This window comes from Phodopus roborovskii, unplaced genomic scaffold, assembly GCF_943737965.1.
Source record: "Phodopus roborovskii unplaced genomic scaffold, PHOROB, whole genome shotgun sequence".
Taxonomy (NCBI): Eukaryota; Metazoa; Chordata; class Mammalia; order Rodentia; family Cricetidae; genus Phodopus; species Phodopus roborovskii.
In genome coordinates, this window is record NW_026125052.1 from 4274841 (window position 1) to 4300252 (window position 25412).

The window sequence follows — 25412 nt, forward strand, 5'->3', positions numbered from 1 at the left end:
CCCCCCACCCCACACAGGAACAACTGGTAACTCTGAAATCGGCACAGCCAGTGACACATCGCACTACCCTCCTCAATACACACAAGTGGGGATGCCCATCCTCCAAACACATAGAAGACATCACTGACCTGCAGGGACAGACCTGGATACACACATACACATACCTTCAGCCAGGCTCTGCTGGTGGTAGCCTCTGCACCCTCCCGCCCTCCACAAGGGAAACCTACATACTCTCTACATACTCTCACACACACATAACCATGAGCAAACATACCTGACGTACCCTCCAAGCTGCAGTCTGGCAACCCTGACACCTTCTGAAGCCTCCTTCGTGGGTGGGAAGAGCTCAGCTATCGTCTCTTTGATGGGGCCTCGGTGAAGCCAAATGCTTACAGGGAGAAGGGTCTAGCCTGGCATGACCCTTGTCAGTCTCCCAACTTGGCTGGGTGATGTCCCCAGGTCCAGGTTTTGGGGGCCCTTGCCGAAACCATGGAACAACTGACAACTCTTCCACAGCTTGGAGACCCTGGAGCCATGGAGCCGTGGGCACTGCCCGCCTGGCAATGCTGGACCCAGGGCCGGGGTTGCGAACCTGGAGATGCTGCTCCGAGCGTTGCTGGTACTCCGACAGCTCTGCAGGTTGGAGGACTCAGGTCTGAAGAGAGTTCTGCGCCTAAGGAAGCCCACAGTCCTGGGCCTGTTGGGAATACTGACCCCGAAGGAACAGACACTGAGCTGCCCAAGCTGGGACAGCAAGCAGAGAGCTGTGGGTACAGCTGCCCCCAGCCAGAAGATGAGGAGGCACAGGCCTATAAGGTAAGGGAAGCTGAGGGGGAGCTGCAAGACTGGCCAGCCCTAACCTGTAGTCCCACTGGTCATATTTCTTGTCTGGGCCTGTCTCTGTCTGTGAGTCTGTCTGTGTGATTATCTGTCCTCCCTTCACCGGATGGGAATCTTAGCTGCTTCATTCTGTGCCTCTCTGCACCTGCCCCTCGGTATGTGTGCGCGTCTCTCTGATTATGTTAGGTGTCCTCCTGCATGCATCTGTCTGCTTTGGGGGGGTCTTGAGTATGTTGGGGGTATGGACTTGGTGCTGGGCTGAGCCGAGGAAGATCATGATGTGGGTGGGTGTGAGATCTACTGAAGAGGGAGGAGGAAACAGGACTTTAAGGGAGGGAGGGCATGTAGTCAAGATGTCTAGAGGGATGGGGAAGGGGTTTGGTCTGGCACTACCCAGGATATGTGCAGAGTGGCAAGGGTAGAGCAGCAGCAGGAAATGCTCCAGAATGGGGTGTGGTGGTGCGGGGCTGCCACTGAAGGCATGGAGGACTGGGCAACCCTTCTCTTTAGGTCCTGGTAGTACCCCTATCTATAGGCCTAGGACACTTGGACTGTAGAGGGGAGACATTTCAAATGGAGGGCCCTGGCAAGTCTGAGTTGGTTTCTGAGGCACTGTGCCGGTCCTTCCCCATGCCAGGCCAAGTGGAACGTGGGCTTCGGGGTCAGGTCCAATCTGGAGCTGCTGAGGGCCCTAGGGGAGCTGCAGCAGCGCTGTGCCATCCTTAAGGAGGAAAACCAGATGCTGGTGAGGCCTGGAGAGTGGGGTCTCCCTCAGCACCCTCATCACCCCACAAACATCTCTTCCAGGAGGGAGGTACTCACGGGGAGGGCATAATCATATACCCCACACCCAGAAGACCTTTGCTTAGCACTGCCAAGGGTCTCACTGTGTGCCCAGGCACTAACCTAGGCCCTGGGGAGTAGAAATGGGGTTGTGGGGTGCTTCCTACACAGCCCAATTCTGGCTGACCCCTTGTCAGAGAAAAAGCAGCTTCCCAGAGACGGAGGAGAAGGTACGGAGGCTAAAGCGGAAGAACGCGGAGCTGGCGGTCATTGCCAAGCGCCTGGAGGAGAGGGCCCAGAAGCTGCAGGAAACGAACATGAGGGTGGTGAGGACAGACCCCGCTGGGTGGAGGCTTGGGTGACTTGGGAAGAGAACCAAGGTTGGGCCAGAGGAAGTGGGCTTGGGAGTCATAGACTTACTACCCAGGAAAGCAAGAGTCCAGGGGCTGTGTAAGAAGGGCAAATGCTGGCCTGGAGGAGGTTGGAGGTATCTGGCGCTATCAGGGGGAAAGGGTGGATGGGGGAGGCTCCTGTAGAGTCAAGGAGCAAAATTCTGGATTAACATGTGCTGGAGCTGTTTGCAGCCTCCTGCTGAGCTCATCTGGGGTGTGGAGCTGGAGTGGGGGCAGGGAGAAGTCCCATCATAGTGGCAGCACTGAATTAGTGTCCTTTGAGGCTAAACTAAGATGTAGAGTTAACGCTTTCCGTCCTGCGTGGGGGGCTGCCGGGACGGGGCTCATTGATGGTGTAGTTCCTCTGAGGACCCAGACTGGGTTTCATCCTAATTCTCTCTCTGGGAGATGAGGCGTTGGGAGGGGGTGTTGTGCCCCCAGCTCTCAGATGACCACAGACTTAACCCTCCTTTGGTTAGGTGAATGCCCCTGTGCCCCGACCTGGATCCAGTATGGAGTTGTGTCGGAAGGCCCTAGCCCGCCAGCGAGCCCGGGACCTCAGTGAGACAGCCAGTGCACTGCTGGCCAAGGACAAGCAGATCGCTGCCTTGCAGCGGGAGTGCAGGGAGCTGCAGGCCAGACTCACTCTGGTGGGCAAGGTGTGAAGGGGACCTGGGCGTCTCTTCCTGCTCGATCCTACAGAAGGATGTCTGCTTAGAGTGTGGGATGTGGACCAGATGTTAATGAGATGCAAATGAAACGGAGAGGTGGAGGCTGCTGGGGAGTAGGTTCCCCTGGCAACGGCCCAGGTGGGAGAGCTGAGAAGGCGACTGAACCGAAGTGGGTGGAGCCGTGAGTCTCAGACGTGGACATTTTTGTGCTTCAAGCTTGAGGCTGTGTGCCAGTGGACCTAACTGTAGGAATCCACACATAGTTCACACTTGTGTGAAGGAGTGTTCACACGAGCATTTAGCACAGTGCAGGCACAGTGAGAGCGCCCAGGGAACCAGCTGCTGTGAATGTCTGCCCACGAGTCAGGGGAGGCATGTGGCTGCATACTCATGCTTTTATGACCAACCATATATGCATGGGAAGATGCGCACTTTCCCGCGCAGCCGAACCAATCCAGTACCGTGGAGAGCTGGAGATGATCAGGGGCCAGGCAGGGGCTGGGACTGACTCTGCTGCTGGTCGCCCCACCCCAGGAAGGTCCCCAGTGGCTGCATGTGCGGGACTTCGACCGATTGCTGCGCGAGTCCCAACGGGAGGTGCTGCGGCTGCAGAGGCAGATCGCCTTGCGCAACCAGCGGGAGCCGCTCAGGCCAGCCCGGCCCTCGGGTCCCACTGCCCTTTCCAAAGTAGGGGCGCCGGCCCCAGGGGCCCCGGGAGAGGTGAGCGCTTGCGCAAGGGCAGGTGTCTGAGTGTGCTCAGATGCAGCGTCGGGGCAATCCGGGGATCCCCCCCTGCATGATGCTCAGAGGGAGACCCTCATAGTGACATGCACGCTCTCTCAGGGTGAAGGGAGCCTTCCTGACCCGGGAGTCCAAGACTCTCGCTCTCATACCTGTGCCGCGCCCTGCCCTTGGGGGTTACGGGGTTTCTCCCTCTGCTGGCCTGCGCCCCACGGGGCCAGCCTGGCGGCCCCTGCCGTGTCGCTAGTGGTACGGCCCGGCCGCAAATCCCTGGTTGCCCTGGCAGCCGCTCGGGGCCCAGCCCGCGCTGCCTCCTCCCGCAGCTGCGGTAGAGCGGGGACGCCCCCTTCAGCGTCCGCCCGGGGGGCCAGGCTTGGGCCGGGTTACCCTGGGGGGCGGTACATGCGACTCAGTTCCAGGTAGGGGCGACCTTCACTGAGCAGGGACTAGGCAGCTCCAGTCCAGAGGGCCTGGACCCCCGCACCACCACCCCTACACCCTCGGAATCTAAGGGCCTGGCTCCTATCCATCATCCTAGGTGGGCAGCATTTAGACTTCTTGGGAAGGAGCCTGGGAAGGAGGAGGGATCTAATAGTGACACAAAACCTCGCAGAGTGGGGGTGCTGGTACTTGCTCAGGCTCTGCCCCTTAGTCTGACTGATTCATGGAGGAAGATGCACCTGCCATCAAGGCCAAAGTTTTCAGGAATAAATGGGAAGCTGATGGCGGGTGGGCTTGGGAGAGGTCTGGCTAGGTTTACACTACCCTAGCCCAAGTTCAGACAGTATGATCCAGAATCCTAGCTCTAGGAACACCACATATATCTCTGGGGATTCCAAGCAGCCTCCTAATTCTCTGCTAGTCACCGAAGGACACCCAGGACAGTTATTGAGTGCAGAGCAGGGCGGCTGCTGAGAGCTAAAAAGGGAAAGCTTTGGCCTGGATAAAGGACCCATCATCTCACAGGGCACACGTGTGTCCTGGGATCTCAAAGCACTGTGGCTCACAGATACAGGGGCACAACCTTTATCCTTCCATGTCAGCTGGAGATATTGGGAGGGGTGGGCAGACAACACCCCTCCTCACCCATAGGCACAGATGCCATTGCTGACCTGGGTAGGGTAGGCTGGGAGCAGGCTGCTCTGGGGCCCTGTTCTCTGGTACCATCTCCCTGCCCCTGGGTATTTGCAGGCCATACTCCAGGATGATGTGGACAGCCCACAGGTGGTCCTAGGGGAACCAGAGAAACAGCAGAGGGTACAGCAGCTGGTAAGTCCTAGGCTGAAGGCTGGAGGCAGCTTACCACATAGGCAGCTCTACCTTTCCCCATGAGAAGCCCTCTGTTCTGCCATCCACAGGAGTCGGAGCTCTGCAAGAAGCGAAAGAAATGTGAGAGCCTGGAGCAGGAAGCCCGGAAAAAGCAGAGGCGATGTGAGGAACTGGTGAGCTCTTAAGGCCGCCCAAGAACCAGGTCCATTCTTTCTCCCAGGCCAGCCAGAGAGGGTGGTGGGCTCTCCGGGCTCCCCTGGCATCCTCCCATCTCCAGGAACACCAGTTTCCACTTGTTCTTAAGCTTTGCCTTCCTGGCCACTGCAGGTTTCCATGGGACGCCTTGCCTGAAAAAGGCAGAGTCCTTCACACGAGAGGGCCAGAAAAGTGAATTGTAGCCCCTTCCTCAGAGCTTGTCTGACCTCACCCCACAGGAACTACAGCTAAGAGCAGCCCGGAATGAGAATGCCCGCCTGGTGGAAGAGAACTCCCGGCTCAGTGGGACAGCCACAGAGAAGGAGCAGGTTCAGTCTCTGCTATGTCCCTGGAGAGAGTTGTGTCCACAGTGAGGCCTGGGGGCCTCCTTTTGGGGTGTAGTTTGAAGGGAGCTGTCCCCCTTTGACAAGCTGCAGGTGGGATAAAGTTCACTCAGGCGCCTCCCTGCCAATGCCCCCTCCCCAGGTGGAGTGGGAGAACGCCGAGCTGAAGGGACAGCTCCTGGGACTGAAGCAGGAGAGGGACTCAGCCCTTCGAAAAAGCCAGGGCCTGCAAAGCAAGCTGGAGAGCCTAGAGCAGGTGCTGAAGGTGAGAAACCTGTGCAGGTAGCATAAGGAGACTGCGGGGCAAGCCAGATGAGGAGCATGGGGCCCCGAGGGACCAGCCCTTTGTCACTTCCGGCCTTGGTTTTCTTTTTAACAGAGGGCACCTGGAGCAGGTGGTAGCTGAGGTTCCCTGGTCTTAAGTCTTCTGTGAAATGGTGGAGTGGGAAGCTCTGGCCCTGATCTAGTCTTGTGTTTTTAGCATATGCGGGAGGTGGCCCAGCGGCGGCAGCAGCTGGAGGTGGAGCATGAGCAGGCCAGGCTCAGCCTGCAGGAGAAGCAAGAGGAGGTCCGGAGGCTGCAGCAGGTGGGAGCAGGAGCAAGGCAGGTGGGGACACTGGGTGACTAAAGGCCAGCTTTGACACTCATTCATTCAGCAAGCGCATTTGGTTTGCCTGCTGCTGCATGCTAAGCCCTGGGGAGACTGCAGGGAAGAAAATAATGGCCTCCTGACCAGTCAAGCAACTGACTAGACAGACAATCCTGAATTCCAGGCCAATATGGGTGGTACAGTGTGACCCACCCTGTTTTAGAAAGTAAAAGTTAGAAAAGTAAGATTGGTTCTATGCAGGAGAGTGATATGATACAACTCATAATTCCACAAGATCGGGCTGCTCGGATGGGTCCTGGGGGTAGCATCCAGCAGGTGATCAGATGGCAGGGCTGTGACAGTAGTCTAGGAGGGTGCAGATAACTAAATGAGTACATTGGAAATGTAGTTCGGGGATAAGGTTGCAAGACCCATTTTGTGTAATCCGTTGTCTGTCTGAACCCTGGAGAGAATGGGGCTTTTCATCCCATCCCTGCCCCTACCCAGCATGTGAAGGATGAAGGCAAACTAGTCTATCCTGTTGCTATGAGAGGCACCGTAACCAAAAGCAAGTTAGGGGAGGAAAGAGTTCACTTCCAGGTTATAGTTCACCATTGAGAGGAGTCCAGGCAGGAACTGAAGCCGAAACTGGAGGAATGCTCCTTACTGGTTACTTCAGTGTCTTACAAGTCCCTGGCTACCCTGGAACTCGCTCTGAAGACCAGGCTGGCCTTGAGCTCAGAGATCCACCTGCCTCTGCCTCCTGAGTGCTGGACTAAAGGCGTGCACCACCACGCTTTTTTTTTTTTTTTAAGACACGGTCTTACGTTACCCAGCTGGCCAAAATGCTCTATGTAAATCAGCATAGCCTCAAATTTACAAAGATCCTCTTGGCCTGTCTCTAGAATGCTGGGATTAAAGGTGTGCAGTACCCCACCTGGTCCTAAACTAACTTCCTTATACAACCCAGGGCCACCAGCCTAGGGATGGTACTGGCCACAATGGGCTAGGCCCTCGGACACCAATTAGCAGTTAAGACAGTACTCCACAGGCATGCCCACAGACTAGCTGATCAAGGCAACCCTTTAGTTGACAGTCCCCCTTTCCAGGTGACTCTTGGTTGTGTCAAAATGGCAAAAATCTAACCAGGACAGAACAATAACTCTGGGAGCCAGGGCACCTTGAGCTTCAAGTTCTGTTTGGAAGTTTGAGGGGTTTGATAAAACATTCAAACGGACATGTCCCAGACAACTGGGCGTGAGTCTGGAGCTATGAGGGGACTGGCCTTGGAGGTATTTGGGGTCATCAATGCTCAGAAGACTGCAGAGAGGCCTGTGTCCAGGGGCACCTTGACATCCCAAGGCATAGAAGACAAGTCGCAGAGAAAAGGCTTAGAAAAAGCCACAGATAGGTAGGATAAGATCCATCTACCAGAAGGGTGGATGTCCCAGGAGAGAAACCTCACCTGGCCCTACCTCTTCTTGTCCCTTCTGCTTTCCTGCTTAGGGCATAGCTCAGGGTGGGGGGTCTGAAGGAAACCCTTTGGCCTCTGGTTCCCCAGACCCTTTCTCCTTTCCTCCCTACTCTTTGTCCCCCTTGTCTTTCCAGCTCCCCCTTCTTTTCCTCTCTCACGCATCTTTATATTCTCTGTGCAACCCCTCCCTTCCAGCATTTTGCCTCTTCCTGTTTGTAGGCGCAGGCAGAAGCCAAGAGGGAACATGAAGGAGCTGTGCAGTTGCTGGAGGTAGGGGCCTTGGAGTATATAGGAGCGGGAGATGGTGGAAGGAGGGACCTTAAATGTGGCTGGGCAGAATCTCCTTTATCGGCCTGTTTTTTAGGCTGAGCTGCACAGGGGCAGGGCTCCTGAGTCTTGTGGCAGTAGTCCCCCATTGCCACCCATCTCAGAAGCGGCTTTTTTGAGATGCCCTTTATATTCTTTTACCAGCTCAGAGCACTGCTGGGTGGTATCCATCCTCACTCCCCTCCCCCTGAGCTATTGAGCAACAGAGCTAAATGTTCTAACCCCTGTGCTTTCCTTCCCTACCAGTCTACCCTGGATTCTATGCAGGTACAGTCTACTTATGCCTTCTACCTTCTGGGTGTCCCCTCCATAACCTGCTCATATCTCTTCCCTCAGGGACCAACTCTGACATCCCACGGAGGGGCCATCACTGATGGCACACCTAAGACTTTACAGGACACATGGGCTATCCCCTCCTCCCAAACCTGCATCTGAGCTTGGGAGACCCAGGGCTTTCCCTCCTGTTGTCTTAGACCATGAAGGAGTTCGTCACTCATTGACTCATGTTCCTATGACATTGTCAGTGGGAGAGTCCTTAGTTTAGAAACTTGCCTGGTAATTGAGAAAAGGTCATGAGAACTGGCTCGTTCTACCCAAAGACATCCCTAGCTTGCCATGGAACCTCTCTGAGGACAGGGCCTCTGCCTATGAGATGGTAATTAGTGGCAAGAGCTAAGAAAATTCCAAGTTGTTGTTGGTGGTGGGCTGAGGAAATCCCTTTGGCCTGTAAAGTATTCGAGGCAAGAGTAGCCTGGGTCTGAGAGTTGGTGCCATAGTTGGTGCTCAGACTGGGGGGCACATGTATGTATACTAAAGTCTGTTATGGGGTTATGTGGAGCTGGCTAGTGTTGCACAGCTCTGCTAGGCCTGGTAAACCACAATGGGTCTTCTTGTAGGCCCGGGTTCGAGAGCTTGAGGGCCAGTGCCGCAGCCAAACCGAGCGCTTCAGCCTTCTGGCACAGGAACTCCAGGCCTTCCGACTGCACCCGGGTCCCCTGGATCTGCTTACTTCTGCCCTGGGCTGTAGTGCCCTTGGGGACCATCCACCACCCCACTGCTGCTGCTCTACCCCTCAGCCCTTCCAGGGGTCTGGCCCCAAAGGTAAGGCGTCCCCCAATGACACTGGTCTGGAATCCTCAGATCTGGAGCTTTCGTATAGTGCAAGGAGTTCAAGGTTAGAGGCAGCCAGCCATCCGGAGGCTCAGAGCAAGTGAAAGACATACCTCATTAAAGCCAAGACCTCAGGCCTCTGTTGTGCCTCTAACTGTGAGTCAGGCCCTAGCAGGCAGTATCAGGGTCTTAGGAAGAGTTGAGAATTAAAGGTCAGTCAGATCTGGTGGCCCTAGTTCCATTCTCTTACCAGCCAATTGGAGTTAGCATGTTGCTTAACCTCTCTAAGTTTCCTAAGCCACGAGGCAGGAATAACTCAATGTATTTCATCAAATGCTTGGGGGATTCTTATAGATACGAATCACAGTGAGTTTCTGCCTGAACATTTCCCTTAGTGTTAGGAAATCTGGGTATAAAGGCCAGATGCCCATATCCAAGAAGCTCCACCTATCTCTCCAGTGCCCCTCAGACCACAGATCCCAAGCCCACTTGGCATCTTCTCTTTAGACCTTGACCTTCCACCGGGCTCCCCAGGACGCTGTACCCCCAAATCCACTGAGCCTGCTCTTGCTACCCTTGCTGGGGTCCCTCGAAGGACGGCTAAGAAGGTGGAATCTCTTTCCAACTCTTCTCGCTCGGAGTCCGTCCACAACAGCCCCAAGTCATGTCCCACACCAGAGGTTAGTTCTGGGCCGGGAACTTTGGGCCTGGGTATTGGCTTACAGCAGGGGCAGAGGTGGACGGAGTTATGTGGCTACTGATCCCAAGCTGGGACATAGAAGGGCTGTGGGTACCTCTTGTGGGCAGGAACTGTAGTGGAGCCTGCTCTTTAGGGCCTGCCTGCCAGCCGCACCTCTCTGGAGTCCTGGGAGGGCCCTAGAGCCTTGAGCTGGATGGAAGAGACAGTTTGGCGCCTCATCTGCATAATGAGTCCGTTCATAGGAACGACTGCAGCGGAAGTAGTTGCTTGTGTGAGGAGCACAGGCTCCTGGATTCCAATTCTAGCTTTGTCTTGGGAAAGTCACTCACGATGTCTCTAGACTCTGGCTTTCTTATCTACATGCCTTAGAAGATTGTTGTGAGGGTTAAGTCTTAGTGAGGGGCACTTAGCAGGAGATGCCCAACCTGTGGCAGCTGTAGTCATTACTGACTTTACTCACAGCTCTCCCAATGACCTTGTCCCTCTTTCTACCTATGAACCCTGCAAAGTGGAGGTGGCAGGCCAGGAAAAAGCCAGCCAATCACCATCACAAGATGATACAACCCAGCCCTGGGCCTCTGCCGCCCCCTGGTGGGATAGGACGATGGTGCTGGCTGAAGTGCTGAGTTCCAGTGGGGTTTGGGTGGGGAGGTACAGGGGGTGTCTCCAGGCCCTCTTCCTTCTTGCTTCCCGCTCCTTGCAACTAAGATGCTTCACCCAGTTTCTACCTTAGGGAGCCAAACTGTCACTGATGCCTACTCCCCTCTGACCTGGCTGTCAGTCAGATTGGGGGGATATTGTTTTATTTCCTGGGTTGGAGCCAGGAGCAAGTTGTCCTGACACCTCAAGACTAGGACAGCTGTGTGGATCACAGACCTTCTGTCTCAAGTGTGGTTTAGAAAATGGCAGGCCTTGTTGCCACGGGCTTTGCAGGGTATGTTTCCTGGTCCCTTCTGAAAGCCTCAGCTACACTTGCCTGCAGTGTCTTTGGCTGCGGACCTTGGACTGTAGACCCTGAGAGGAACCTACTGTCTTCCCGCCCCAGGTGGACACAGCCAGTGAGGTGGAGGAGCTGGAGGTAGACAGTGTCTCCCTGCTTCCAACAGCTCCAGAGGGCAACTCAGGAGGAGCCAGGGTCCAGGTCTTCCTAGCACGCTACAGGTGGGTGCCTCTTGCTCACTCTGCCACCCTCAGCATTGGGATGCACAGAGGGCAGGTATGGATGAAGATACAGACCCCTGGATATAGGGGAGGGTGGTACAAGGGTAAACACTGTGCTTACAGTGGGATTGAGCCAAGGTAGGTACCGTGAGTGCTCTACTTGGCTACTATAGTAACCGCATCTCCAGAAAGACTTGAGGTGTGACTGCGAGAAGCTGAGTATGGAGGTGAGATGTCAGCCACTTCGTTCTTCCTCCTCTGCTACTCTGCCAACAGCTACAACCCCCTTGAGGGTCCCAATGAGAATCCGGAGGCTGAGCTCCCACTGACAGCCGGCGAGTACATCTACGTCTATGGTGACATGGATGAGGATGGCTTTTTTGAAGGTAGGGCAGCAGCAGGGATCATCCTGTCCATTCTCCCACCTTTTACTGTCCTCGAAGACCTCGTCCTTCCAGTCCTGTTCCTCAGCAACTCCATCCACCCCACCTTTTCAGACTCAGCTAAGGGGTGCTCTGAGATTTGGGACAGCCAGCAGGGAAAGTGAAAGTGACCAGCCTGGAGAAGGCCAGGGTCTAACAAGTCCGGATGCTAGAAAGAGTGTCACGGGATACTTTGGCTAGATTAATTTTCGTGCTAATAGAGAATGACACTATTGAACACTGGTGACAATTGCAGTTAGGCATCTGCCTACAATGGGTGCTGGACTCCAGTCAGGTATGAGGAGGAGGGATCCAAGTAGGTGGTAGATGGTAGGTAGGTTCCAGGACCAAGGCAGGACTGAGCTTCAGGGAGGTTATCTAGGTCCTGAAGGGAGCCACAGGGCTCAGCACTCAGCAGGAAGATGTGCCATGAACACTAGGCCAGCTGGTAGACCCTGAAGGAGGAGTATGTGGCTGCAGGAGCCTCTTCCAGAATGACCCGGGCTGGTGCTCTGAGCCGCATCCTTCGACAGTGGGCAGAGGTGCTTGGAGCATGGCAAAGACTACAGCTGTGTGTAGAGGTTTAGGGAATGGATCAGATCTGAGTGAACAGCAAGAGCTTTGGTACCTGCTTAGTTCCTTTCCTGGGGCCCCATAGCAGCTTCTGGAAATGTGATACCTGCCATATATATTATTAGCCAAACAGCTAAACTCCCCTTAAGGATACATGCTAAAGAGCTAGGCTAGTGGCTTCCAGGAGGATGGTACTTAATTTGTGTCTTCAGTTGCTTGTTTGCTTTAATATTTGTTGTTACTGGGGTTTGCACCTAAGGCCTTGTGTGTGCAGGTGCTAAGCACTGAGCATAAACCCAGCCCTCTTTTTGTTTTTTTGACACAGGGTCTCACTAGGGTTTCCAGATTGACTTGAACTTGGTTTGTATCTAAGCTGGACTTGAACTCTTTTAATCCTCCTGATTCAGCCTCCTGAGTAGCTGAGATTTCAGGCCTGTGTCACCAGACCTGGCTGTCATGAGTTTTAATGAGGACAAATGCTAGAAATTATATATACATTACACAAATGTATATATTATATATTTATGTGTTATATATGTGGGCATATATATATAAATTGTAACTCTCCTATTATGTATATGTGCCTGCCTGCATGTCTGTACATGCATGGAGAAGAATGAAAGAGGGCATTAGATCCCCTGGAGCTGGAGTTACAGGTAGTTGTGAGCCACCATGAGGGTGCTGGGAACCAAACCTGGGTCCTCTGCAAGAGCAGTCAGCAGAATACAGCAAGTGCTCTAACCACTGAACCATCTCTCCAGGTCCACACTACCAGGTTTTTTTTTTTTTTAAAAGGGGATAATAAAAACACAAATCTTGTTTACTAGACTTTAAATTACACAGTCTCCAGGAGGCTGAGATAGGGTGTTTGTTTGTTTGGAGCCAGAGGCTCACTGTGTAGCCCAGGCTCGCCTAGAACTCACTATGTGAACCAGGCCGACCTCTGACCCACTTTCTGTGACCACATCACTCCAATGGCTGCATCTGCAGCCATGTCGCCCCCTCTTCTCTGTCGTTCTGTGTCTATTACAAGGATTCTTGTCATTTGATCGGGGCCAACGCTGACAGTCTCGGGACAAGACATTTACTTATGTCTACATAGGTGCTTTTTCCAATTAGGTAATGTTCTCAGGTTCCAGGGATTGGGGAACATGACCATATTTGGGGGGCACCAGTCAGCCTACTATGGTCCTTATGGCATTATTTAACTTTGTTTTTCAAGTGTCCTTTGCTTCTAATAGGAGCAGAAAAGAGAAGGGGGAGGGGACATAAGGTACTGCTGGGGTGTCCCCTGGCACTCCGAAGCTGAGCCTGCCCTGTGCTCCAGTTTTGTCACAGCAAGTACCTGCTGTGTCCCCCCGAGCTGCTTCTCCTTCTATATGCCACGTGTGTACCCCACTTTTCCCTTGATGTCACTCAAACGGACAGGCGACCCACGTTTTTTAAACTCACCACATCTTTAGGCTGATGCCCACAACAAAGGCACACGGGCCACTGCCTGGATTGACGCCTGCTGTGCTCCTGACCCTTTATCCTTCTTATGTCCCTCAAGTGCTCTTCTCTGTCACTTCTTTGGTGGGTTTCCCCCATCTCCTCGTGGATATCTGTTTTTGTTTTCCCCACAAAGAGACACTGAGGGGCTCCGTAGCCTCCGTTCCTCAGGCCTGTGCAAACTCTACTACAGTAGAACATTTTCCTTTCTCCCTCCCTTCTTTCCGATACCCGATCTCCTGTAGCCCAAGCTGGCCTGGCCTCCAGTGCAGTCCATAGCTCAGGGCAGCCTTGGACTCCTGATCCTCTTGCCTCTATTTCTTATATACTGTATTATAGACTTGTACCCAGATATATATATATATATATATATATATATATATATATATATATATCTTTGACAATTTTGTACACGTATGCAATACTTTTTGGTCACACCCTTTTTTCCTCCTATCCCCACTAGTCCCACTTCCTACTATCGAGTCTTCATCTCACTTTCAAGTCTTTTTCTTGTGGCCCACTGTGTTTAGCCAGGGCCACTCATGTGGGCATAGGTATGACTCTATCCACCAGCATATGAGTAACTCACCAGTGGCTACGCCACTGGAGACAGGGGCTTCCTATCCTCCAGCACCCATCTATGATCCAAGAAAGTTAACATTTCTGTGTGTGCGTGTCTTTGAGTCTGTGGGCGTGCTCATATGTACCCGCAGGGGCTGGAAGATGACATCAGATTCTCTGGAGCTGATGTGGGTTCTGGGAACTGAACTCAAGTCCTCTGCAAGAGCAAGAACATGCTCTTAACTGATAAGCCACCCTCATTCTTGAGGTAATTTCTCACTATGTAATCCAGGCTAGCCCCAACTACCTGTCTGCCCTGACCTGCTGAGAGCCAAGATTATAGGCATGTACCCGCACTCCCACATTTTTAACATGAAAGTTTCTAAATACGTAGAATACATCAAGAGGGGTTAGGGTTGTGTCTCATTTGTTAGAGCACCTGCCAATCAAGTGCAAAGTCCTGGGTTCAACCCCCAACACTGTATAAAACCATGGGTGGCACACATTTGTTATCCTAGCATTTGTGAACTGGATGGAGAGGGATTAGAAGTTAAGGGTCATCCTTGGCTACACAGTGAGTTCAAGGCCAACCTGGGCAACATAAAATCACAACAGAACAAAGAGAAAGAGAACATCAAAGGCCAATGTGAAGAATGTCTACATGCCTAGATACCGCCTAGACCTTACCCTGCCATGTTTGCTTGATCCAAGATGGGGGGGGGGGGACATTTTAAAATTGACTGTGGACATTATGACATTTCCCCATTAGAATACTCCAAAATTCATTGCTTTAGGATGTGGATGCTCTTATAGGTCCTTGTGGCACCAGCATCATCTGGGAGCTGCTTAGAAATACTGTCACTCAATATGTCCCAGAGTGGACTGATTAAGAACCTGCATTTTTAAGAAATTTGTGGGTGATTCGTATGCACATTTGGGTTCAAGAGGACCCACCCGGCTTGTATGACAAAAACCTTGTTGTTACACCCACAAAAGCCGATGGCAGTTCTCTAATTAAAATCTTGATTGCTCTTACGTCTTAAAATCACCAACAGGTAAAGGTTGACTGTATGAAGTAGCCACTGAGAAAATGCATTACCCATCAGCTTTCCTTTGTTTCTTTGTCTGTCTTCCCTTCCCCCACCTTTCCTGTCCTCCCTCTGCTAGGGGAGCTCATGGATGGCCGAAGGGGCCTGGTCCCCTCCAATTTTGTAGAGCGTGTGTCTGATGACGACCTCCTGACCTCCCTCCCTCGGGAGCTGGCTGATCTGTCGCACAGCTCAGGTCCTGAGCTCAGTTTCCTGAGTGGAGGCGGGGGTGGCTGCAGTAGTGGGGGCCAGAGCAGCGGGGGACATAGCCAGCCCAGACCAGAGGAGGAGGCTGCAGGAGATGAACTCAGTCTGAGCCCCCCACCAGAAGGACTGGGCGAGCCTCTGGCTGTGCCTTACCCCCGACACCTTGTGGTCCTCAAGCAGTTAGCCCACAGTGTGGTGCTGGCCTGGGAGTTGCCTCCCGAGAGAGTAGATCTCCGCGGCTTCCATATCTTTGTCAACGGGGAACTTCGTCAGGCCTTGGGGCCTGGGGTGCCCCCCAAGGCTGTGCTTGAAAATATGGACCTGCAGGCTGGACCCGTCCATGTGTCTGTCCAGGCCCTAACCAGCAGGGGCAGTTCAGATCCTCTGCGCTGTTGCCTGGCTGTGGGGGCCAAGGCTGGAGTGGTACCCAGCCAGCTACGGATCCATCGGGTGACAGCCACATCTGCAGAGATCACCTGGGTACCAGGGAACAGCAACTTGGCCCATGCCGTCTACCTCAATGGAGAAGAATGTCCACCGGCTCGCCCCAGCACCTACTGGGCAACCTTTTGTCACCTGCGGCCTGGCACGCTCTACCAGGCCCGAGTGGAGGCTCAGATCCCATCTCAGGGGCCTTGGGAACCAGGCTGGGAGAGACCAGAGCAGCGAGCTGCCACCTTGCAGTTCACCACACTTCCAGCAGGTATATATGTAGGTGTGGCCAGGCATGAGTGCTCAGGGCAGGAGAGACTGACTTTGCACGCTGCCGTCTCTGTCGGGGAGAATTCTACATTGCTTTTTCGTGTACCCCACATCTCCCAGGTCTGCCTGATGCCCCACTGGATGTACAGGTTGAACCAGGGCCCTCCCCTGGAATCTTGATGATCAGTTGGCTCCCTGTCACCATTGACGCTGCTGGTACCTCCAATGGTGTCCGGGTCACAGGCTACACCATCTACGCTGATGGGCAGAAGGTATGGCCTGGGGACTGCAGCTGCTTAAAGCCGAGGAGCAGCACGTGGGTCCTTCCTTACCATGCTAAGTTAGCAGCCTGTCTCCCTGGCCTGGCTTTTGGGCACTGTGTAGTAAGCTTGTTAAGAGCAGGAGTCTTGGCAGCCTGTGGAGGATTGAATTGCTTCTCCTCTGAGGCCAGGTGGCCAAGAAGGCTAAGAAGAGGGCTTGGGAAAACGCCGGCAGGATGCCAGCAGCCAGCCATCCTGACCTCACACTTGGCTGTCTTAGCCTCTTTTCCCTGTTTTCTCTCTCCCCTACAGATTATGGAGGTAGCTTCCCCCACAGCAGGCAGTGTGCTGGTGGAGGTGTCCCAGCTACAGCTGCTGCAGGCCTGCCATGAGGTGACTGTGCGCACTATGTCGCCCCACGGAGAGTCCACTGACTCCATCCCGGCCCCCGTTGCCCCAGCCCTGGCTCCCGCCTGCCAGTCAGCCAGGATGTCCTGTCTCTCACCACGACCAAGCCCAGAGGCCAGAGCATCCCTTGCTTCAGTCTCCCTAGGGCTTGGGGATCCCAGTTTTCCCCTCCGGCATCCTTCCCCCCATGGAACTCAAGATTCCCCAGCAAGCCTTCCCACGGGGATGTCCAAAGTGTCCCAGGAGGAACCTCCAGTCCCTTGCTCTCAGGTACTTTGTCTGTTTGGTGGGAAGCAGGCACAAGCCGAAGGGAGGGTTGGAGTTTGGGCTCATTCTCAATGTCATCCATTCCAGGAAGGGTCTGGCGCAGCCGTGCCAGGCACCTCAGAGGAGAAGAGGGCCACTGAGCCGGCCCTGGGCTGGGAAGGCCCTGGCCCCGTGGTTACCTCCCTGGCTAAGCAGGAGGTAGAGTGGACTTCAGGGGAGGTTGGCCCCACACCTTGCTCCACCCAAGGAGAGCCGACCCAGAAGGCGCCGAGTACTGAGACCTGCCATGGAGGAGATCTGGGCTCAGAGCTGAAACTCAGAGCTGAGGTAGGGGTGGGAGACATGCTGTGTAGAATCAAGACGTCCTTTACACTCCATCAACCTCCTCTGCTTGTCTTCTGCTCTGGCCTGCCTCTCTCTCTCTCTCTCTCTCTCTCTCTCTCTCTCTCTCTCTCTCTCTCTCTCTCTGTGTGTGTGTATTGTCACCTGCTCGACTTACCTTCCACCACTACCATTGTGCTTTCTGGCCATGGCTCTCCCCTCCTCTGTTAAGGGATCCTTTCTGATTCTGGCTGGGGTTAACCCTGCCCAGAGTCCTTCCTGTCTTTCCTTCTTCTCTCTCCTCTTTTAATTTGACATCCCTGTTTTGAGACAGGGTTCACTCTGTAGCTTAGGTGGGCCATCACCCTCTTGCCTTACCCTTCAAGCCCTGGGATCCAGTCATAAGCACCTGTCTTGCCTTTGCTAGAAAGAAGATGTGTCAGAGCTTGGAGTTCGCCTGGTGAACTCCCTTGTAGATCACAGCCGCAACTCAGACCTATCAGACATCCAGGAGGAAGAGGAAGAGGAGGAAGAGGAGGAAGAGGCCATGGGTTCCAGCCCTTGTTCCCCCCAGAAGCAGGTTGCTGGCAACAGCATCAGGGAGAATGGAGCCAAGGTAACGGGGTGGGGAGGAGCTGGTGGACCCAAGACCTGAGGCTCCGAGGGCCTCCACTCCCATGGAGGCTGCTGCAGCAAGTCTAGGTGTGTGGCCCGAGTCCTATCTAAGGAGTGGATGTGAAGAGGCTCCAGGGGCTTCCACCCTGCTGGCCAGAGGGGGCGGGCACTTTCCATACTTCCCCTCAATCTCCCAGATAGAGCACCCTAGTCCAGTCCTGGGGAGACTTCTCAGAGCCTTCTGCTGGGAGGCTCAGGGGAGGGGATGGAAACTTCTCTATCTGACATCTCAGCTTACTCTCTCATGGTCCCATCCAACAGGGACCAATGTTATCCTCAGCTCAGCCCAGACATGTGTGTGACTTTGGTCCAGCCACTGTCCCTTTGATTCTTTCTTCTTGGCAGGAAGCTGAGGGAGGGCTGGGTGTGTGGCCCCAATCCCGGGTCCTCATTTGAGGGCAAAGGCCCCCGACCTAGCTCTTTACCATCCACGTGGACTTCTCTTCTTGCTGCTCTCTTCTCCCCACTCCCAGCCCCAGCCTGACCCCCTTTGTGAGACTGACAGCGACGAGGAGATCTTGGAGCAGATCTTGGAGCTGCCTCTCCAGCAGCTCCGCAGCAAGAAGCTGTTCAGCATCCCTGAGGAGGAAGAAGAGGAGGAGGAGGAGGAAGGGCAGGAGCAATCAGAGCCTGCCAGCTCTTCCCAAGACCCTAGCCAGCTTGAACTTGCGTTGCTAGGGCTGGACTGTGACAGCAGTCAGTCCCAGGGACCTGGCCTGTGCCCTTTGTCTTCTGGGCCTTCCGGGGCCAGGGAGCATGTGGAGGATGTGCTAGGAGTAGCTGGTGGAAATAGTCGGAGGAGAGGAGGTGGCTCCCCTGAGAAGCCCCCAAACCGCAAGCGACCTCAGGATCCCCGAGAACATTGCAGCAGGCTTCTTGGCAATGGCGGGCCCCAGACCACTGCACGGCCGGGCCCCTCACGGGAGAGGGGCAGCCTCCCTGTGATCGAAGGCATCAGGGTTGGACAGGAGGCTGGTGGGAGAGGGCGGCCGAGTCTTTCTCGGAGGTGTCCCCGAGGCCCTGCTCCGGAATCCAGCTTGGTCAGCTGCCTCTCTCCAAAATGTTTGGAGATCAGCATCGAGTATGATTCTGAGGATGAGCAGGAGGCGGGCAGCGGGGGTATCAGCATCACCAGCTCCTGCTACCCCACAGATGGGGAGCCCTGGGGCACAGCAGCTGTGGGAAGGTCCAGGGGACCTCTGAAGGTCAATTCAGGGCCCAACCCCTACCTGCGCCTCCCAGCCTGGGAGAAAGGGGAACCAGAGCGGAGAGGCCGCAGTGCGACCAGCAGAACCAAGGAGCCACCCTCCCGGGTCTGTGCCCACTTCCCGCTTTGGGTGGCCCCCTCTGCCTGCTGCTGCCGCCTGGGGGCTCTGCTTGCTGCCCACCAGCCAGTCCCATTCCACGCTGCCACCTCCATCAGCAGAGGTGGGGCCGGGCCTCCCGGCTCCCTCACCTGTCTCCCTGCACCTACATTCCACTGCTTTCTGCTTCTGCTGAACGGAACTGGGATGCACAATATTCTGTTATTATTGGCCTCCACATGCCGCCTTGCACAGGGCGGCCCTTTCCTCTGAGTAGCTAGTTATATCTTCAGGACACTTGACTGTGATGCCACATCCAGAGAGTCACCAGCCCTGATGCTGACGGGAGACTAGGGAGACTACCCTCTCACATTCTCCTTGGCCACCTCCTTGCACTCATCTATTGGGGAGCCAGGGCCTCCTGCCTGTACCCCGACTGTGGGGATGTCCCGTGCTCAGTGAGGCTGGGCCAGGTCCCCGGAGAGGAATGCTGTGCTCCTTCCTGTTCTGCTGTGTTGCTTACGCTGATGCGGGGGTGTGTGGGGGGGTGCAGAGCCCGGGAATGCGGGCGCCATGGGGATGGTGGGTCACTTCTGCCATCTGTTGCCGTCTTTTTGCAGGCAATAGAAACTGGGGAGTCCAGAGGGCTGGAAAACTCTGGGCGTAGAGGACCCCAGAGGAGAGGGGCCCGGGTGCCTAGGCCTGCTACTACTGAGCTGGGTGAGCACCTAATAGCAGCTGGGCTGGATCCAAGGGGGCTTATCCCCACCTTGGACGGAGCTCACTGAGTCACTGCTCTGTCCCCAATCCTCCACAGCCCCAACAAGGAGCCCCCCAGAAGCACCAGCTCACCAGAACCTACCTGTGAGGGTCTTTGTGGCCCTGTTTGACTATGACCCTGTCTCAATGTCACCCAACCCTGATGCTGGAGAAGAGGAACTGCCCTTCCGGGAGGGCCAGATCCTTAAGGTGACCAACCCACCCTCTGGGCCCAGAGCTCCAGTCTCTCACCATCATCTTGTCCTTGCCTAACTCCTCTTGCATGGAGCTGGGGGAGGGTCAGAGAACATAACTTCTAGAGCTGGACCTCGAGATTCAGACCCTGCTTCTTCTGCTTGAGTAGCTTGTAGAGCCTCCCTGGGCCTCAGTGTCCTCTCTGGTAGAATGGGAATGGTCCTTGTCACCTCACAGAGTTGCTTGTAGAGTGAATGATTCAAGGTACACACAGCACTTCTTCCAGCCACACAGCCAGCATGGTGGGACTATTTACTTGTTAATATTAGCATTTTTACTATTCCTGCAAGTAACCCCAGGAGGCTTTCTGCTTTCCTCTTGGGCTGGAGAGATCCAGTCTGGGATGCTTTGTGGGAAAGACCATACAGACAGCAGAGTGGGCGGCAGGGTACCGAAGAGGCGATTTAATTCCTCTTAGTTCTGAGTTTCTCCTGTTTCCCCCCTCCTCTGCCCAGTCTTCAGAAGAGATAATTCTTCTGTAGGGCGCAGGGCTGGGGTGTGTGGGGGGGTGCAGAGTGGACAGAACTAGTATTGAGACAACCAGGCTTTGCTTCCAGGTGTTTGGAGACAAAGACTCAGATGGTTTCTACCGGGGTGAAAGCGGAGGCCGCATGGGCTACATCCCCTGTAACATGGTGGCTGAGGTGGCAGTGGACAGTCCAGCTGGGAAGCAACAGCTGCTCCAGCGGGGTTTCTTGCCCCCAGATGTTCTCACTGAGGGATCGGGTATGAGCTCCTGCCCCTCACCATCACCACCCACTGTTGGTTTTAACGCAGCCCCATCCTAAGACACTCATGTCTGAGTGCTCAGGGTGCCTTGTTTGCCCTGAGTTTAGTAGAGCCACTCAAGCCTGGCATGCTGCCCTGCCCCCCACCTTTCTGAAGCTGGCCCCAGGGCTTGGCCCATTGAAGAGATTGCAAAGATGTAACTTAAGTCCTGAGGGTCAGCCTGGCTCTTATTGCAAATACGAGGTGCAGGCCCTTAAACATCTCACTATGAAATGCAAAACGTAAAATAAAAAAGAAGGAGGTTGAGAACGCTCAGAGGCTAGAGGCATGGCTTAGAGCACTTGCCTATTGTGCATGGTCCTGCATTTGGTTCCCAGCACTACAAAAGAAAACAACAAAGGCATGGAAACCCTGGGGAAAACCTCTAGGCTGGTCTGTTTCCTGGCTCTTGCCTGAGTTTCTCTCTTAGATCTATCTGTCTTCCTCAATCAGGGAATGGTCCCTCTGTATACTCCTCAGCCCATATGACTGGGCCTCCCCCCAAACCTCGCCGGTCTAAGAAAGGTAAGACCCTGGCATCCAGTGGTTCCTGTGACCCTGGCATTCTGTGGTTTGGTGGGGGGTGCAGTGTGTCACTCTCTGAAGAGACATCTGTAGGATTTTGAACAGATAAAGGGATCATAGCAGACTCCCACCCACATCTCCCACTTCCAGTGGGGTCTTTGCTCTGTCTCTAAGTTCTGTGTGAGGCATGTTGCTTACTGGCTCTGGGTCTCAGGCTAGTACTGAGCCAACCGTCTGTGCTGATATTCTTGCTGAGACCTTTGTGGGAGGGTAAGCCTCTTGTCTGCTTCTCAACCTCCATCCCAGCCTGCGACAAAGAGGGACAAGCAGGCAGGACTCAGAGACACATTCTTTCCACAGCAGAGCTGGAAGGCCCACAGCCCTGTCCAGGTAAGGAACCATCTCTGGGCAAGGGATGTCAGGAGTGGTGGGGAATTTGGGGTGGTGGCCGCGGGGCTTCAGTGTAGAGGGCAGTATATGGAGGGGTTCAGGAGCAACTCCTCCCCCCTCTCTCCAGGTCCTCCTAAGCTGATCCACTCTGCTGTCCTGAAACGCTCCCGACCTATGGTGGCTGCATTTGACTACAACCCCCGGGAGAACTCCCCCAATATGGATGTGGAGGTGAGGGACCTTCCTGTGATGCCTGGAGATGGGGAATGGGGTGACAAGACCTCTCCAGGTCTGACCTCTGCTTCTTGCTCTCTCCTTCTCTCCACAGGCAGAGCTGCCCTTCAGGGCAGGAGATGTCATTACTGTGTTTGGAAATATGGATGATGATGGTTTCTACTATGTAAGACCCTTGTGGGGAAGGAAAGTGGTTCACCAGCTGGGCGGGCATAAGGGCGGGAGAGTCTGACTGAAGCCTGGAGGAACGAGCAGGGTTCCTTGTGGTGATGCTGGCCTCAGGCTGTTCCCCAGGGTCTCAGGGTCAAGGGGACAGGTCTGGGGCCTTCTCCTCAGTCTCAATCTCATCAGCATCTCCTCCTCAGGGGGAACTGAATGGACAAAGGGGCCTGGTTCCATCCAACTTTCTGGAGGGCCCCGGGCCTGAGGCCAGCGGTCTAGAGTCTGGGGCATCCCAAGCTGAGAGTCAGGTCAGTGAGGACGGGGGCCACCAACTCAGCATTGCACCTACCCTGCTGGCATTGTGGAACTGGGATGCCAGGGTGGGAAGGTCTCGGAGGTGGGATCCACAACATGAGGAGCACTGTACATCCCAACAAAGCAGGGCTCTGCTAGGCCACACCCTTCCCTAGTATATGCCCCAGTTGTCAGATTAGTGATGGCAGAGACCCTGATTCCCAGGCCATCTCACTCAGCTGATGCTACCCAGGGGCCAGTGCAAGCGAGGAGCCCCATGGGACAGGACCCCTGCCATTAGCCAATCATTAGGACGCTCCTACCCTGCTAGGTCCTCCTGCCTCCCGGGTGCCTTTTGAAGCCGGTTGTCCTGAAAGGCCCAGCGTTCCGGGTTCTCTTTAAGTGCCTCTCCTTGGGATGGGTGGGATACAACTAAGTATCCAGACTCAGATAACAGGAAGGCCACCAAGAAACCAAGCTCCAACCAGAGACCCCACACCGTAGCCACAAACGCAAAGGCTATGCCAAGCACAAGCCACCAGGTACCTGGGCCACTTGGTGACTGACGGAGAGTATGCAGGTCTGTTGGTAACCTATCTCCTCTCTTTGTTCCCTGTTCTCAGAGAACGAGGAGGAGAAGAGTCCAGTGATGGACATAGATATTTGTAGAGAGAGCAACATGTAAGTGGGGGTGTGTCTCACGTGTCTTACGTGTCTCACGTGTCCCATGTAACCTCCATTCCCCACCTTATCGTAGTTAGACTGTCTCAAATGGAGTTAATTGGCTTTTCTATTTCCTTCAAGGAATGGGGGATCTTGCCATGAGCCAGATGTGGGTGTGGGATCTCCATTCTCCCTGCCTTGCCTTTACCCTGGGCAGTGCCAGCTAGTTGTCATAGGATAACATGTCATCTTAATATATGACATTGCACCTTAGCTGATTCCTCATATTCTGTAACATGCGGCTTATAGAACATTAGGTGACGTTCATGTTATGACTCAGTGGTATTATAATACTATATGGCTGTGCTATTATAATATTGCGAGTATTATTGGTGACAGGGAGGTGACACAGTAATGTCACCAGTAATAATAGTCCTCTCCCCCATCCTCTGTGATTTGAACCATTAGACTATCAGACATATGCTTTTATCCATGGAGCTTATGTTTCTCTCCTTAGAGGATAAAAGGAATGACTTGAGTAGTTGAAATCTATAGGCACGCTCAAGCTATTCACCTTTGGGGCTCAGTGAACCCTTCTTTTAGTTTCCCCAGCCACCTCTCCCTCGTGGGAAAGGCTTGGACTTCCCAGTGGCCATGAGCCATGGCTGTGAATGTATTGACTTCTAGGCCTGGGCAGAGGCTCGTCTGTGGTTGTCCTTTGTTTCCTCTGCCGACTCACCCAGGTCACGGTGGTGGCAGCAGTGATAGATTTGATGGAGCACCCAATCCCTCGCCTCTGGTCTGGTCTCTGTGGCCGGGTTTGGCCAGGAGCTTGCCAGGTTCTTGGCAGCAGTGAGGTCTTAGGGAGAGGGGAGAGGAAGTATAGTTTGGCAAGAGTTGACAGGGTTATACCCATGCGCAGGTGAGGGTTCATCTGGCAGTAGCTTCCTGGCAATTACCGTGTTTGCCCGATTCCCTGCCCTTAGGTCACCAAAGAGCTCTGCCTGGTGGGCTTTTTGAGATAGGAGGAGCAGGGAGGAGGGTTGGCAAGGAGGTGCTTGAGGAGGGCTGTCTGGTGGTCCCTCAGCAGCCATTCACGGTAGAGCCTCAGACTTCGTCCATGGAGTGCCGTGGCTCTCTGAAGACCCCTGGGGCGTGTGTCCACTGCCTTGATGAGGATGCTCCTTGTTTTTGTCTGTGAGGTGCTGCAGGTGCCACCTCTAAGTGTCATTGTCCTTGCTCTTCCTCCCTGGGCAGAGAGATGACATGTGGGAAATGGAGGTCATCTTGGCACCTGCAGTGAGGCCCCTGGTAGAGGAGGGACACACCCAGGGCCAGTGACATAGCAGAGCTCAGACTCTGTTCCATGGGGCTTCCTTCCTTAAGCAGGGCTCTCATCATCATCTCCCCTCATCTGCATGGAGTGTGTGTGTGTGTGTCTGTCTGTATCTGTGTGTGTGTGTCTGTGTGTGTGTGTGTGTCTGTCTGTATCTGTGTGTGTGTGTGTCTGTGTGTGTGTCTGTATCTGTGTGTGTGTCTGTATCTCTGTATGTGTGTGTGTGTCTGTGTGTCTGTGTATGTGGGGGGGTCTGTGTCTGTGTGTCTGTGTCTGTGTGTGTGTGTGTGTGTCTGTGTGTGTGTATCTGTGTGTGTGTGTCTGTGTGTGTGTGTGTCTGTCTGTATCTGTGTGTGTGTGTCTGTATCTGTGTGTGTGTCTGTATCTCTGTATGTGTGTGTGTGTCTGTGTGTGTGTGTGTATCTGTGTGTGTGTGTCTGTCTGTATCTGTGTGTGTGTGTCTGTGTGTGTCTGTGTCTGTGTGTGTAACTGTTGTGGGTCTGTGTGCCTGGAACAGTGACGAGGTCTGTGACAGAAGAATGAAGGAGCAAAGGCATTGGTGGGAAGGAGCTGGTTCTGGCCTCACCTTTCTCTTATGTTCCAGGACCCTGGAAGCACCATCCAAGGGCCTCCAGCTCCCCCTGGCTGGCACTATGGCCTCAGCTCTGGAAGTTCCTCCAGGATCAAACAGGGGGAGCCACAGAGCATAGCTGAGAAGAAGAAGCAAGGTCTCCTCTCCAAAGGAAAGGAACTCCTCAAAAAGCTGAGCTCCAGAAAAGAGTGACTGTCATCAGTCCCACAGGCGGAAGTAACCCCTGGAAACTCCAGATCAACTGGTGGCTGGACAGTGAAACCCAACCAGTCTAGAACTCCTATTCTCTGAGCAAACGCTGGCACTCAAAGGGATCCAGGGGACCTGGCCAGGGTGGGGCTACATGCATCCTTAGTGAGGGTCCTCTAGATGGACTCTTTCAGGAGGGAGCTGAGCCACAGAGTAAGTAACCAAGCACCAAGCACCGTCAGATCAGGGCTGGACTCCTGCCTCTGGATTCCCAGTCTGGCCCCCCTAACCTCCTCCTGGCTTCCGGTTGTGCTCTGCTGGTCCTTTCTTGGCCTTCCCTGCTTCCTAGACATGCCCCTGGGTGGAGATG

At 54.3% G+C, this 25412-nt stretch overlaps 1 protein-coding gene across 1 annotated transcript; it reads left to right on the plus strand.

Annotated features, from left to right (window-relative positions):
• The first annotated feature begins 390 nt into the window (after positions 1-390).
• Tspoap1 (TSPO associated protein 1) lies at positions 391-25181 on the plus strand. Its single transcript, XM_051190728.1, has 32 exons — positions 391-816; positions 1478-1585; positions 1821-1949; positions 2495-2674; positions 3221-3406; positions 4619-4696; positions 4786-4869; positions 5131-5220; positions 5378-5500; positions 5717-5821; positions 7518-7568; positions 7872-7892; positions 8522-8726; positions 9243-9415; positions 10481-10596; positions 10873-10982; positions 14811-15641; positions 15761-15912; positions 16213-16578; positions 16663-16902; positions 17324-17512; positions 18045-18884; positions 19496-19595; positions 19693-19844; positions 20447-20615; positions 21111-21182; positions 21543-21572; positions 21700-21803; positions 21901-21972; positions 22172-22276; positions 22886-22943; positions 24866-25181. The coding sequence occupies exons 1-31, from the start codon at positions 490-492 to the stop codon at positions 22910-22912; spliced, it is 5535 nt and encodes a 1844-aa protein (XP_051046685.1). The 5' UTR covers positions 391-489; the 3' UTR covers positions 22913-22943; positions 24866-25181.
• Positions 25182-25412: the final 231 nt, after the last annotated feature.